Here is a 15140-nt window from a genome sequence, read left to right as displayed (position 1 = left end):
AGGGAAAGATTAGATGAACAAAACTAATCCTTTAAAACTGGAAGTGCAGAGCTCTGCTAGCATTTCATAGACCCAGGGTGGTCAGTGTTGCTAAGGATGACAATAGTTTTGTCCTCAGATGTTCTAGGATCCAGTTCCCTGCTTCCATGTTTGAGTGCTGTTCTGTACTACTACATATAAATGAAAATGAAGCTTGTCACATCTAAGTATTAAAAGAGAAACTTTAGAGAAGATCTACAAATCTTTAAGAAAAGTGGGGTTGAAAGTGTAGCAGCAACTGGTGTTGTAGAGATGAAATGACAAACAAAACCCCAACAAAACCAAAGGAAGTCTTCCTTTTTCTTTTTGTCTGCCTTTCTCTCCATTTTATTCAATAAAGTAAAGTTGGGTTTTGTGTGTGCGATGATAAAAAAGTGAAAGGTTATCTTATTTGTTAAACTTAGAGGAGGAATACCAACCTTTGTAACATCATGAGGAACACATGAGCTTGTTTCCTTGAGTCTGGAAATGGAACTGTGACAGAGGCCTCCTATCACTGCCATTAATGTATTGAAATTCTGCAGCTGGTGGAGCTTCTGTGTTGACATACAAAAAAAAAAAAATCAGTATTTATCATTTAAAGGTTCAAGTCGTTCAATATGCACATCCAAATTCTATGTTTCCTCTATTGTCTTCCTCTAAAGGTTTTCAAGTTTCGTGCCACTATCCATCTCACTTTATTCATTTTGGTAACGAGTTGTGATTTTACTGGGTATAACATACTTATTCTTCTGTTATCAAGTCAGAAACTAATTCTGCAGAGACAGTAAGTCTTCAAAAATACTTCCTCAGTACTTCTCCCTCCTCCCACAACTAGGAAACACTGCCTATTATCTTGGCTATGACTGCAGCTGAATTAGTATGCAAAGACCAGCAATAGGACCATAGCCCTGCTTCTATCCAGTAAGGCCTGTCTGGTAGAAATGCTTCTAATTACGGCCAAAGGCATGACAGTGGTTCGTGTTTTGGGAAGGTACGCACTTACAGCTTGGAATCTCACCAGCTGATTCAAAAGTGCCTAGTTTTTCAGTGAAAACAATTTCTTCAGAATGGATATGAGAAACTCATGGTGCCACGGCACTGTAACATCTGAACACTTGGTACGGAACCACAGCACACACAAATGCACACGCTGTATGTATGCACCAGGAGACTAGCTGATCCTACAGTAGCAGCGTGGGAAGAGCAACTAACGGGCTGCATCAGAGAGAGACAAAATAAACACCAAACGTCACAATTTAACTGACCTGTGCAACATGAATGAATTTGATGAACACTTCAGCCCGAAGCTGTGGTGTTGGTCTGCTGAGAACCATTAGCTGCACCCACTGAGAGATACCATTGCAAAGCGCGATTGATCTTTCCATTGTTGGATTCTCCTTCACGCATCTATTCACAATGTAGTTCTGATAATCTGAGAACTGAAACAACAAAAGTGTCAATGAAAACTCATCTACAGTTTCACAGTTTCACACACATCACGATCTGTGTGCAGATACAGGTCTGGTTTCAGATGGTATGTACAAGATCTATTTTACACCTTAAATATCCGTTAGACCAGAATCTCACCTTTGTCAAAGCTCTGCTTAGTTCAAAGCAGAAGGCCTCAACTAATCATCTTTTCGCCGTAATTTGTGTCACATCATTTGCATCACGTATCCCTTAGGAGCCCTGGCTCTTATAAACTCTAGGATGAGTAAAATCGGGGCTTTCCTCCCAGCCTCAGTGGCGCCACGGATTCATGGAATCCGGGCTTCTGCAGGGAAGGTCAGAACGAATTTAAAATCTAATCTAGGAACTGAGCGATAAATTAAGGAAGTCAAGCCTTCAGTTTATGTAGCTAGGGCACACTTCTGAATTAAACTACAGTAATACAAAAAGCAAGTTCAATTAGATTAATATAAAACTGAGAGAAGACCATTAAGAGGGCTGCATATTCCGTAACGCTTTTAATACAGCCTGTGAGATTCTCTTCTTTGACTAAAGTCATCCAAAACTGTGAGAAGACATTTGTATGTGACAGATTTAAGTGATTCTTCCCATTAAGATGGAAAAAGGAGCAATGATTTGTTTATCGATTCCCTTAATTTATCCAGCAACAAGAAGCCACAAGAATTTGAATCATCAGAAAATGTGACATGGGATTTATACACCCATTCTTTACTATGACCACTAACACCTTACCAAAACGTTCACAGCTGTCGTAGACACATCATGCCTTTCTTAAGACACGTGCTGAATGGCATTGATCCTTACGAAAAGGTCAGAAATTGCCAGACTGCTATTTGTGTCTTCCTCTCCCTCTCTCACTTCGTCTCTACTTTTTAACGTTTTCACATCCATTTAATAAGAACTCTTAACACTTTGAAAAGGCGATATGACAGCAGACATCTCTGGATTTGTCCTCTTATTAAAAAACGGAAGAAGTATTAACAGTAATAAGTAGAGCTGTCTCTGAGATTACACAGTACTTATAATTAATGTTTGAATTTTGAATCCCAGCCAGAAATTTAAGCAACTACTCTATGCAGATAGATAATTTTTCAATATCTGACTACATAATTACAGACTTCTTAGCAGTTTCAGTACAATTATGAATCAATTTGATGAGTTTATATTTTGTTCTCAGCAGCTCTTTCCTTCAGAAAGTAACTTTTAAATGCTGAACAAATTTATATCTAACATACTAAAGTTTCAAAATAACTTTGGTGCAAGAATTTATTAATGAGGACAGCCATAAGGGACCATCAGTGGCAGGTACAGTAAAGAAGTCCAGGTACCTAAATAATGCAAGTCTGCCGTTGCAATGACTAGCATGAGCCTCCACAAGAAAGCAGAATCCAGATTCTTACAAAAGAGCGCAGCCTCCCTGTATTTTATAATCATCCATTGAAACGGTTTCCTAACACCGGCATACCTGCAGTCATCACTCTGTGAACATCGCTCCCTGCATTCTTCTATGCTGCAGGATACCTGGCATCCCACGGGAGGTTTTGCTGTGTGTGTTCAGGGGATCAAGTACACCTTTCTGACTTTCAAATGACTGAACCTATGAACAGTTATTCCAGTGGCTGATAGCACAGCAGGTCACTGCAGCCTTTCTCCCAATATATGCTGCCATGTTACAGTAACAGAGGGATTCTGTGGCCTGGTGTATCGTGAACATATTCCACAAAGTTATTGAATACAGCTATTTATTCATTACTCATTTTTTTCTCATCTGAGGTCTCAGAAAACAGAATTTATACAAAAACACATGCAGAGACCCTGCATACAAAACGTACACAAGTAGGTAACAGTTGGAACTCTATGACACATCTGCCACTCCGACCACAGTCATACTTGTTTTACTCATTAATCACTAATTACCTCATGTCTGTATAGATCTTGAAAATGTTAAGAGTTACATAAGATTTGCATAGTATTACTGCCTACAGTCATCAATCTGTGCATGACTTTGGATCTATGGCTTTTTGAATTTAACACAAAGTATGAAGAGTCAGGTACTCTCAGCTCAAATAAAGGACACTAACACACAACTGTGGAACCTTCCACAACCTCGAGAGCCTCCTTCCTTGCAAGACCTCAACTTCAAACTGTAGTGTCTCAAAAAAAAAACCACTAATAACCCAAACAAACAGCCCAAAAAGCACACTTTGCCTTCACTGTCATCACACTGACTTTGCAACCACCTTAGATTTCGGCCTGTAACATTCACTTTTCTTTTCCTCGTGTGAACTGCATCAGGTTTGAATAGAAGTGATGTTGTAGCATACAAGGGTGCAAATGAAGCCAAGGTGCATAGCAAAGTTAGCATTTTACCAGCTACCAATATAGCTGAGAAAACATGAAATGAAAGAAAACATAAGTGAGATAAATCCTTAAGCATCGTCTGTGTACTCGAAAGGTTGTCTAACAAAATATTTTTAACACCCTCTTACAATAAAAACGGCATTTTCTCAAGTACTTTCTTATCCCTATTTTGTTATGTACAATCAAAAATGGCAAGCATAGTCCAGTGGACACCATCTGTGTAGACAGTCCATCACTCACTGCACAGGAGTGCTGCACAGTTTCCTACAGACAGAAGAAGTCAGCATTCCAGGAGAGCACTCCAAGTTTCCTTCATCCCATTTCAGCCTGATGACAGGTTTGAGTCAAAGGAGGTTGCTTGCTCCTGTGCCCAATGACACTACTTCTTCTAGCAAAAAAAATTATTTCGAAGAAGATCAAATTATTTACTCCTCTTCTTTGCAGCTGACCTCTCCCCGACTCTCCTCCACAGTTGCTTAAAAGCTTCACTCTCCCCCTCTCAAACAACTGCAACAAGTGTATGTATTCGGAGTAAGTACCACCGGCCACCTTCAACGCTAGTAAAACGAAGAGAGTCTGGACACAGACTCAGCTTGTCCAACAGCTTGCCCTGCGGGGTTGATCTTGTACTACTGCCCTTCTCCTACCTTTTCTATGTCCTTCCCACCTTTGTTTAAAATAAATAAAGAAATAAATAGATCACTTACTGATATTCTTCTGAAAGACTTAAATTCAAGATAGGTGAGGTGGTCTGACAGCTCCTCTGGCTCAAGGTGATCAAAAAGAAGTGAGACTTTCCGTTTCTTACTGGTGTTGGCCTTTACACGCTGTGTCAGCTTTCTGGACCAATCCCTGGAATTTCTTTTAGACAGATTGTAAAACAGGATTACCCTGAGTTATTTTCTGAAAGGCAAACTTTTCTTCTCTCCTTAATACCAAAGTAACATTGTTTTCATGTCTTAATGCAATAAAAAGTAAATTGTTTGAATTTCTAAACAGCAAGCTCCTTTACGCATCAGAGATTATATGACATTAGTGTTATTACATTGACATTATCTTTATTATATTGATGTGGTGTGTAAATACAATACAACTTTACTACCAAACAGCATGAGATCGTATATTGCACTTCCAGAACTGCTGTCCGTAACTTTGTCATCTCTGAACCCACCCAGTGCTCCTCCATTTAATGATTCTTACAGATTTCCTTGCCCAGCCTCCGAGTGTGAACTGTCCCCCATGTTATTTGCCCATGGAGAAATGAAGTATAATTGGATTTGAAAAACTAAATATCCTCTTTCGCAACCAGATATAAAATGTATGCCAAATTTTGCACTGCTTTTACCTGTGCACTTCCATGCGAAACGGAACTGACACTGTTACACAGTTCCACACAACTATCTTATATTACAAGGATGATTCTCTTACTGAGAAAGAGCTACGTGATGTATAGCTGTAGGATTTATTCTTGACAGGACAAGTAATTGTACAACTAAAATCACATAAAATAGTATCAAGATTTGACAATGTAATAAACTGTATGTTCTCATTTACCTTTACTCATCTGTTAACAAATCAAAATGTTATTTTCCTTTCTCATTTGACTTTCAAAATTATTCAGATTCTGCAAGGTTTCTAAGTTCTCTGGCTACAGTAAAATTTATCTAGCATCAAGAATCAGCACAAAGTCTACAAAGCAGTTAAATTCAACCTAAGCCATTCTTGAAAGGCATTCTGTTCCTCTACCTAATATATTTTATTTCACCTATAATGATGTATAAGCTCTCCTAAGGATAGATGACAAATGATTTATTAAAATTATCCTGCTATAATGGATAAACATATTCGAGTAAAGGAAACTCAGAGCAAAAGTTTGTTTTCTGAGCATACTGATAGACTTTCACACTCACATTTGAGATGTGTCAATTAGACGACAGTGTAACTCCTCACCATGAGCTTTAACCAGCGCTTGAAATTCCTCCATAGTCGTGGATAGTTTAGAGTCCACTTTGAACATAACCCAGAACTCTGTAATCCAATACCTATGGCACAGCGAAAATACAGAAACACAAAAATAAAGGTTTTGCTCTAGCATCAGTAAGGCTGAAATTTAAATAGTTGCTCCTCTTTGTAAGTTATATTTCCTCTTGACCAACTGCAAGGGATAAATCTTGCTTTTAGATGCTTTTGCTAGGCTACCTTGATTTTATCAAAACACAAAATTTCAGGATTAACATTAATTAGAAACTACACTGCTTAATGCTGTGTAGAACTATACTATTAATGAATTTGCAATAAATATTAATATTTTTATTTTAACATTAGATCTAGATAATATGCATGATTTTTTCTCCATGAACTTCTAGATGGTTTTATGTATTCCCTCAAAACTTGAAATTATTTAGTCTGGACATCAAAAAAAAAATGCACTATGCTAATCAGAATTTCATCTGTTAACTGAAGAAAAATGCACTAATCTAATTTGTTTAATAGCTTACAGGTGATTCAGTCTCACATGCACAAAACATTTTCAGAGAACTACACTTTTCTACTTTGGGCATTCAAATTGAATCAGTCATGTATTTTATATTTCAGTTCCTATGTGTAACTTGTCATCCATAGTGGCGGGCTGACTCTGGCCGGCAACTAAGTACCCACCCAGGTGCTCTCACTCACTCCTCCCCGCTGCGGCAGAACAGGGGAGAGAAGAGGAAGGGCAAAAGTGAGAAAAACGTGTGAGTCAAGATAAAGACAGTTTAATAACTTAATGAAAGAAAAAAGGCAGACAAGTGATGCAAGGGCAATCACTTGCTGTCTCCCACAAGATGCCCAGCAGCAGCTACTCTGACTACGCCCCAAGTTTTTACTTCGGAGCATGACGCCGTATGGCATGGAGCACCCCTTTGGTCAATTCAGGTCAGCTGTCGCGGCTGTGTCCCCTCCCAACCTCAAGCTCACCCACAGCCTATGCTCTGGAGAGGCAAAGCGAGAAACAGAAAGTCTTGACACTGTGCAATCACTTTCAGCAGTAGCTAAAACACTGGTGTGTTTTACTCAGAGATACAAAGCACAGCATCATAGGGGCAGCTACGAGGAAAGTTAACTCCATCCCAGCCAGACCCCGTACACCCGTGCATGTAAAAACCTGTTCTTGTTGGAAGAACAGAAATGCACGTTCTGATGATGCATGTGTGTACGAGGTTGCCTAGATGCAAACGTGGTACTAGACCACATACAGTACCAAAGCGTTCTGAACTAACCAACACTCTGCTTGGAGATAATAAAGCCTTCGCCATTTAAAACAAATTTCATTTTCCTAACTGTTACTACTTATTTACCATTCTGTGTAAAAGAGATATGTTAATCTGTTATCATGGTAGCATCTTTTTTTCTTCTGTTTCCTCTAAACTAAGGTATCAAACTTTACTATACCTATTTTTAAAAAAAGAGATCCAGAATCACTGCGAGTGACTGGAATTACTATGAGAGTTACCTACCGAATACAACAGTTTTGCTTAATAGCTCCCATATCCCACTTCATTTTTAATAGTTCTACGTAATAATATTAGACACAATGTTACCGATTCCTGAGAACTATCAATTTTCACTCATGTTTAAGATACAGATTCATACAGACTTAGTTCAAAACTGTGACCCAGTAACTCACGCGCCAACTTCAATGGATCTGCACAAAGCTGGTTCAACCTTTTTGTGTACAGCTGCTAAAGTGGACCTTGAACAGCAGCAGCAGTAGTATAGTTGTTTCTCTTTTTAACACCAGCTTAAATTATGCAAAAGCATTCGTGTGGATGGAACGTTGATAGCTGCAGACTAAAAGCTACCAAGCAACAACATTCTTACCTCACAAAATAGCATATCTTTACACACAGCTTGGAAGATTTATTTTCTAAAGCGTTCAGATAGGTAGAAAGCTGTTAAGGAAAACCACGTCCATTCACATACGATATGAAATGTAACGTGCCTGATACTTCCCTACTTGTAAGCATATAGTATCAGATCGAGGTTTTACACGCGAGGATACAAAGTAGATCTAGAGATCGTTAGCAAAAGTTTACTGTAAATACAACTACTGTGAGTAATACTGATGGAGCCGCCCAAGTACTGAGGAGCATTCAGTAGTGAAATGATTCTGCGTTCTAGATGGATTTCTGCACAACACACCCCACAATTGCTAATAAAACACATGCACTTGCAGATCTCACAATAATTTGATAAATTGGATGTTACAGTTTCAATCACTGCTTTTGTAAAGAAGTTCTTTTCAGTTAATTATGATTCACTGGAGCTTTTCCAAAAAAGATGCTATTCTCTTATAACCATAACCAGCTGTATACGATGGTAGAGAAAAATGTGAGATGCCTCTCCTTGCTAACCCCACCTTTCTAACTACCCAATAGTTTTCATTTGACTTGCTGTGATAACTGGAAAGAAACACCCATATTTTTCAGTCTATTAGCTCTAGAAAACACGTTTTGATATTGCAGCCAGTGTATTTTGAAGACATGGAAAATCCTTTTGGAAAATGGATTATGCTTGTCTTGATTCTCCTGCTTTAGATTACACAGGTATTTTCAGGACTAAAAAACCTAATTTAGTGAAAGTATCTTGTGGATCCTCCCACAATCTGACTGAAGCCTAAATCTATCGCAACTGAGGGATCATACCATCCACAACTGAAGTACCCGTATTAAGTGCTTAAATTAGGCTCGCTATGGAACTAGTGTGGTCTGAATAAGTTCCCAAACATTCAGACGGGCCCTGAACTGAATGTCTGAAGTTAGACGACTTAGAAATCATCCATAACCACCTAAAATCACTCTTGTAATTTAGGGGATGGAAAATGGTGAAACTGAGACATTTGCAAGGTTTTTCAAAATACAAAAGCCCAGACTATCCGATCCATTCAAAACTCTCAGTATCTTCACAGGGAGTTACACACAGAATCAAAAATCCACCCTGCAAAATCTGGAAGTCCGATAAAAGTTTGAATTCGCTGACTGTGGAAAGTGTTACTTCTCAGAAACATACAAGCAGTTACCTCCTTCCCTTTTCAAAGAGCAAGGAGCCTAAGCTAAATGCAACACCACACCATGGCTGTAGCTTAGCAACTTGGTCTCACACCTGTGGTTAGAGAAGCAGCAGGACAGTCAGAATCCAGCACTGCAGTAAAGCTCTGTTGCAAATGATGCTGCTTTTAAAAGCCAGTCGATAAAGTCCAGGGGAAGAAAGGATTATCTAAATTAAACTGTACGAAAATTGGCTGGAGATCTCTTAGCATGTCGGGGCTGCTTCCTGTACTGTGCTCATCTAATCTGGAGTAAACATTCTGTAAAGCCGAGAAGTCAGGTAGGATATTCCATCATTAAAAATTATTAAGAAAGGCAATGTGATCTAGTAGCTTCGTTGTGTAAAATCTAATGAGCCAGAAACACACAGGTCTAATTCCAGGCAGTCACCTCAAAATGGGAACAAACAGGAAGGAAAAGCTTATGATTTACTTCAGCGCATTGTAACTTTCAGTGTGAGTGAGCAATAATATTTGTTGAAAATTTTCATCTTCAGCTGATACAATCAGAATATTTTCGAAAATTACACTTTTGCACTTTGCTGTTTCACTTCTGTGGAGGACGGAAAGAGAGAGAGGTCTGAAACTTGGGCCCAAGTTCACAGTCCCTGACCAAGGTGCCTACGTTAATCTAACGCCTGCTAGATATTCCCTCCACAGCCAATGGAGGGTGATTTATCCTACTTAAAATCTGAATTGGAGTTGCACCTTTTCCTCTGTGGATGATAAGCTAAACCAGACAGCCAAACGAAAAACCCCAACCCTAAACCAAACAAAAACACACTATATGGCTGAGAACTGAAAAAAAAAAAGTCTATTTTTTGATTAGTGGAATAGTAATACACCCATAGATTGAATATCCTCTACTTACCCATTTTAAAGTCGTCAAGTTATCTAATATTACCTTAACAGCAGGTGAATACTACAAAGGATATAGATCAATGAGTTTCTGGAGCATGTCGGTAGAGGAGATGATAAACTGATGCATGGCCAGAATTATCTTTAATAGCTGGTTGTTCTGATATGCATTTCCTTCTAAATCTGAAAAAAAGGAGGAGTATTCATATTGAAATTTTGGTATATCTTGGTAAACAACTTGCGAGAGACTTTTTCAGAATACCAATTCTAATCAGGCCTCTTCATCTAGTGCAAAGATGACGGTAACTTACTAATTCAGGAAAAGCATCGTTTTTCTTATGAGACCTATATAACAACTATATTTCACCACCAGGATTTGGAAGACCCTTATACACAAAAGAAAGCAAGCAAAAAAGCAGCTGTGTCTAGAAAGCACTCAAAATATCCAAACAATTATACATAATGAACTTAGCCCAGCAATGCATTTAAATATTTAGCTTTAGGCAGATGAGCATAACCTTTAAAACAAATTAATGAACTGAGGAGCAAAAGAATTCAGTTACTGATCTGTATCAGTCACACAGTGGCATGACTGAACTCAAACAGAACGACGATACTCTTAAGTGTTTTGTGAGGCTTTTTGTACAGCTGACAGACATAACGCTAAAGCACCTGCACAAGTTAAGATCTATACCTAGATCACATGGAATGAGATATAACGTATGCAGAAGACCAGAGGTTAACCTATGCACTGTCTCGGTGGTGGACCTAAATGTCCTTGACCTATGCGGTACAAGGATTCCACTGGAAAAAGGTTTTTAGACTGCATCTGTCTTCTGGGTTTTGTGGCACTTTTTTCCATATTCAGAAAAGATGAAGGACATGCAAGACCGTTCAAAAAAGTTTCCATTTCTGCAACAACACAGTAGTGAAAGTGTTTGTAAATATTAACAGATTATGTTTTTCTTCCGCCTGCCATGAGAGAACCTAAGTTGCTTGAATTGGAATTAGACACACTTTCAAAAACAAAAGAAAATTTACCTTTTTGAACAATTTTAAATACATTGTCCTCTATGAGGATAAACGTAGTTGTCACTGAAAACAGTAACAATACACAGAAGCAATGCACAATGAGGCAAAATGGAAGAAGTAGGTGAAACCACGAATTTGCTGCACATGAAATGGCACCTATAACTAAAGGAGAAAAAAGAATTTAAATTGCACAATACCAAAAGGGAACATTTAACTTAGCCCCCTTGCAAAACAGTGAAATCCATGTTAATCACCGAGCATGTTAATCATGCCCTTTACAGAAGGGTACTGAATGTGAATAGAGAAGCCCAGAGCCCAGGCCTTTCCTCTTGAACAATACACTCTATCTTTGGTAGAACTAATAAAGGCTGATTCCCTCTAGATCCGCCGCCTCTGTTCTTCACTCCACAATAGTCCCGTTTATGCTCTTTATTGCTATATTCTCCCTTGGAAGTCTTTTCCTTCTCTTCCCCACAACAACGCTGTAACTCCTCACTCATGCTTAAAGCCATCAGCGACACAAAGGCAATATGTGCCATGGCTGAATCCTGCCTGACTGGCCAAACAGCAAATCAAATCAAACCAAACCAATTCTGTGCTCACGCAGCTGCCCCTACACCAATGCAGGCACCAAGCTGGATGCCTCTCTTCTACACAAGCAATTCTTTCAGATTCCTACCTTTCCACCAAATTTAGTTTAAGATGACAGAGAGGTTGACTCTACTTCGTGCAGAGCAGATGCAGTTTAGCAGGAAGGTGACTCAACACAAAATGGCCTAGATCTATAGTTTACAACTGAAGTTACTGGTTTAGCTGACTGAAGCCCCGAAAGCAGAGGACGTGCTGGGTATCACGTACCTGGTACGGGTAACTTCATTCTTCTAGCAAAAGCATGGTCAGTTTGGAGAAAACTCAACACAATAAAACACTCTGGAAATATCTTACTACAGCCAGCCTCTCAGGCAAGACAAGAAAAATTCTGATTAGTAAATACCAGGAGAGCCTATGTGAACATGCAGCAACCCGCCTAGCAGTACCAAGCCCAGAAGGAGAACTTCATGTATCAGGTGATCTTCAACACTGAACACAAGAGACCATTTTCTATAGTTACACTTAAATTGGAGGGAGCAATTCTACCTACAACAATATGGGCATGGGGGTAGTCTGCCTGTCCTACAGCCCCCTAAATGAGAGCAGTGTAGACCCCCAAGTAACTAAAAGTTCTTGAGCTGCCTTTTGACTGAAACAACAAGTTCTCAGTTTTATAGCATGAACCAAAGCGTATTCATTCCTTGTTTGTGTTCTCATACAATTTCACTCATTACCTATAGAATCCTTCTGGGAGATAAACTGCCTAAGTGTTACAGCACTGAGGGCAAAACAGCAAAGGATTCGGCCAAAGAAGTGGGAAATTTGCAGGGTAAGGCTGGGACACAGGTACCACTTGGCACCAGCGTCCAGACTGAACTTCTGTCCTCTAGAAGGTCCCTTTTCTATTTCACCTTTTCCGTTTTACAAAAACGCAGAGAAAAACAGTACGTTCTGTCCACTACTGTGATTACGTCAACAAATTTATAGTACTTTCTTGCATAATAGAAGTGCATTTATGCTTCACAACATCCAAGCCTAACGATTTCACAACCGAAGACTTCATTACAACAACGTGCAATTATTTTGCACACATTAGAAGCTGTACTAAGTTTTGTTCTATCCATTCTCTCACCCAACTAAAAGACTCATCTCCACAATCCCGCCCCCCGCCCCCCCATCATATTAGTGATGGTTTAAAAACCAAAATAAAACACTCTGCAGCGAAAAAATCTCTAAGGTTCCCAGTACAGTTCAGCACTGAACTGCGAGCCTGCACAGAATTGTAACAGCACACAATTCTACACACACACACACAAGCATTTAATGTAATTATCCTCCTGCCCAGTTGTGAAAGGAAGCACTGTAAGTGCATACTCCACGATACAGCAAATGTTAACAAAAAGAAAAACATTGAGCCTGATTCCTCTTCCATTTGTATTTCATAAATTTATTATTAAAAAAAATCCATCAAGTTAAACTGGTAAAAATGGGCTTTAGGCGAGAAGAGCCTCCAGCTCAGTTTTGGTTTCAGATCCGTCACTGGGTTTTTTGCATTCTGATCACTAGGTTGCTGCTGTTTGGAGAGCTAACCTGCTAAACACGGCCGTGTGTAAGGAAGTAACAAAAGTTACGGTAAGCTATCTCGGTGCAGCCAAGAAGAGGGCTTTCCTGACTCTGTTGCAAGAGCATCTCCGAATGCCTCTGCAGCATTCTCTTGAACCTTCAGCAGTTGTTTTAAAAATTTGAGACTCATTTTCATTTCCGCTTGTATACCTGTTTCTAACCACACACCCTGCTGAGTAAAAACCACTAAGTGAATACTAAATAAAGGAGAATGGGTGTGTGTCACTTAGTTTACCTTAAAGAGAGTTGCAAAGTACTGCCTAAGCCTTAGCCGTGTTTCACTGCAGCAAAATACAAATAACACACTGGCTACAAGCTTTTCCTCCTGTAAATGCCTTTATGGTACGAAGATGGTTTAATAAATATTCGCTGAAGCAAACAAGGAAGCAGGAGTTGAATGTGCTTTTCCAGTATTTAACTATATGAGTGAAAGCTAAATATCTTATCTATGTAGTTACACAAAGCCACTGAAAACTAGAGTTTCAAAAGTTTCATTGCACATGTGAGACTCGGAACACACAAGGGTAAAAACATCCTCATGGAGGCCCATCAGCCTTTCCACTGCATGATCTCGTTGGTGGCACCCTGTAATCCGTGATTTGGGAGTAACTGCGGTATCACTTCTTCCTAGAATAGCTGAAGGAATCAAAGTACTCAGAAGGCAACAGGCAAGGCTTTAAGAGCAAACTGCCTGCTCTTCACCAAGCCTGTGGCAAACACACTTAACAGAAAGCGTACATGCAACGGACAAGATCATTGTGCTGAGACCTCCCTGCACATGAGTGCAATGACAAGGCAACAGGAGGAAAGCCAGGGATGTCTTACCTGAACTGAATTTTGCAAGAAACAAAAGTTAGCTTTTCTAGATCTAAGAGGCCTTCATTTCATAAGCATCGTCTTTATTTCCTAAGCAGGTTCCAACTCTATCACCTAGTGTACAATCCGAAATGAATCAGAAGTGAATCACAGACTCTGACACCACGTGATCAGTGACTAAGCTACTAAGAATATTAATAACTTCTTGTAAACTCCCTTAAGTCTTCCACTGGTTATCAAAAAGCAGCATCAAAAACAGTGCAAGCAAGAAATCATCAAGCAATTGCCAGGTGGTCTTATTAAGCACGACGCTGAAAGTTGTGGGTTGCTATACCGACATGTTGCATAGAATTCCTCAAAATTTTTGCAAAGTGGTTGTTTTTCCGGTGGCTTAAAGATGATGTTTGGGGGTGGTGTTATAAACATCTGCAAGGGTTATTAAAGCAGTATGTGATTTGAAAACTGGGGGACCTGATGTTCTTAAGGTCTTAACATCTCAAAGACCTTGATGGAACACGCAGACACGTATGAAATATGGAGGCACGTGTGGGAGTACATGCTGGGGGTTAGCAACTGAAGTGAAACAGCCATAAGTCAAAGTCTCTGCCCTGTATGCGAAGTGCAGTATTACAAGACAACCTTAGAATGGCTAAAAGCAACCAAAATTGAATGAAATCTCTCATGAGTATTTCACAGATATTATCGTAGATAGTTCCTGGAACTTCCCTTCACAAAGAAGACACACTCGGTTCCTCTTCAGCTTAAAAGTTACACAACACACAGTAGTCTTACTACAGGCTTATTATTACCACGTTGGAATGTGGTACCCGATAACAGAGGCAGTCACTCAACTCTTCATTACGCCAATCACATCTGGTCAGAATCAGGTTCATTAAGAAGCCACCATCACGCTCATCAGTTATGACACCACCCTTGAGTGTCCAGCAAGCAGAGTCAACTTAAACTAGGGCATTTAGGTTTGAGATGGAAACAGCCTTTAATCTTTATCGAAAGCTCAGATGATGGCAGAAAGCAGGACTGGGAGCTAATGTGTTCCACTCCCCTACTCCAATGTAGAATCAGCTTTCTTGAAGCCAGTATGCTTCAGAACCAGCTTAATTTGTTAAAATTCTACAGCGATGAGGATTCCACAGCCTCTGTAGCTGACTTATTCCAGCACTTAAGAACCTCTGCCATCAGTTCCCCTTACTGTCAAAGACTTCAGGAAACTTAGGCAGATAAGCCCATTATACCTGGCTCCCAGCAAACAGAAAAAAAATTT

At 39.5% G+C, this 15140-nt stretch overlaps 1 protein-coding gene across 1 annotated transcript in view; it reads right to left on the bottom strand.

Annotated features, from left to right (window-relative positions):
* RASGRP1 (RAS guanyl releasing protein 1 (calcium and DAG-regulated)) overlaps positions 1-15140 on the bottom strand; it is a gene marked incomplete at its 5' end in the record, with an annotated part of 37595 nt that overhangs the window by 11220 nt on the left and 11235 nt on the right. Inside the window, 6 exons of the mRNA XM_010145819.1 lie at positions 459-575; positions 1287-1460; positions 4560-4713; positions 5763-5894; positions 7714-7776; positions 9874-9979. Of these exons, the coding sequence (XP_010144121.1) occupies positions 459-575; positions 1287-1460; positions 4560-4713; positions 5763-5894; positions 7714-7776; positions 9874-9979 (746 nt within the window). The remainder of the gene's footprint in view (positions 1-458; positions 576-1286; positions 1461-4559; positions 4714-5762; positions 5895-7713; positions 7777-9873; positions 9980-15140) is intronic.

The sequence above is a fragment of the Buceros rhinoceros genome, unplaced genomic scaffold, assembly GCF_000710305.1.
Source record: "Buceros rhinoceros silvestris isolate BGI_N320 unplaced genomic scaffold, ASM71030v1 scaffold17721, whole genome shotgun sequence".
In the NCBI taxonomy this organism is placed as follows: Eukaryota; Metazoa; Chordata; class Aves; order Bucerotiformes; family Bucerotidae; genus Buceros; species Buceros rhinoceros.
Note: the sequence above shows the minus strand (reverse complement) of the source record. Positions and strands in the feature narration are given on the sequence as shown.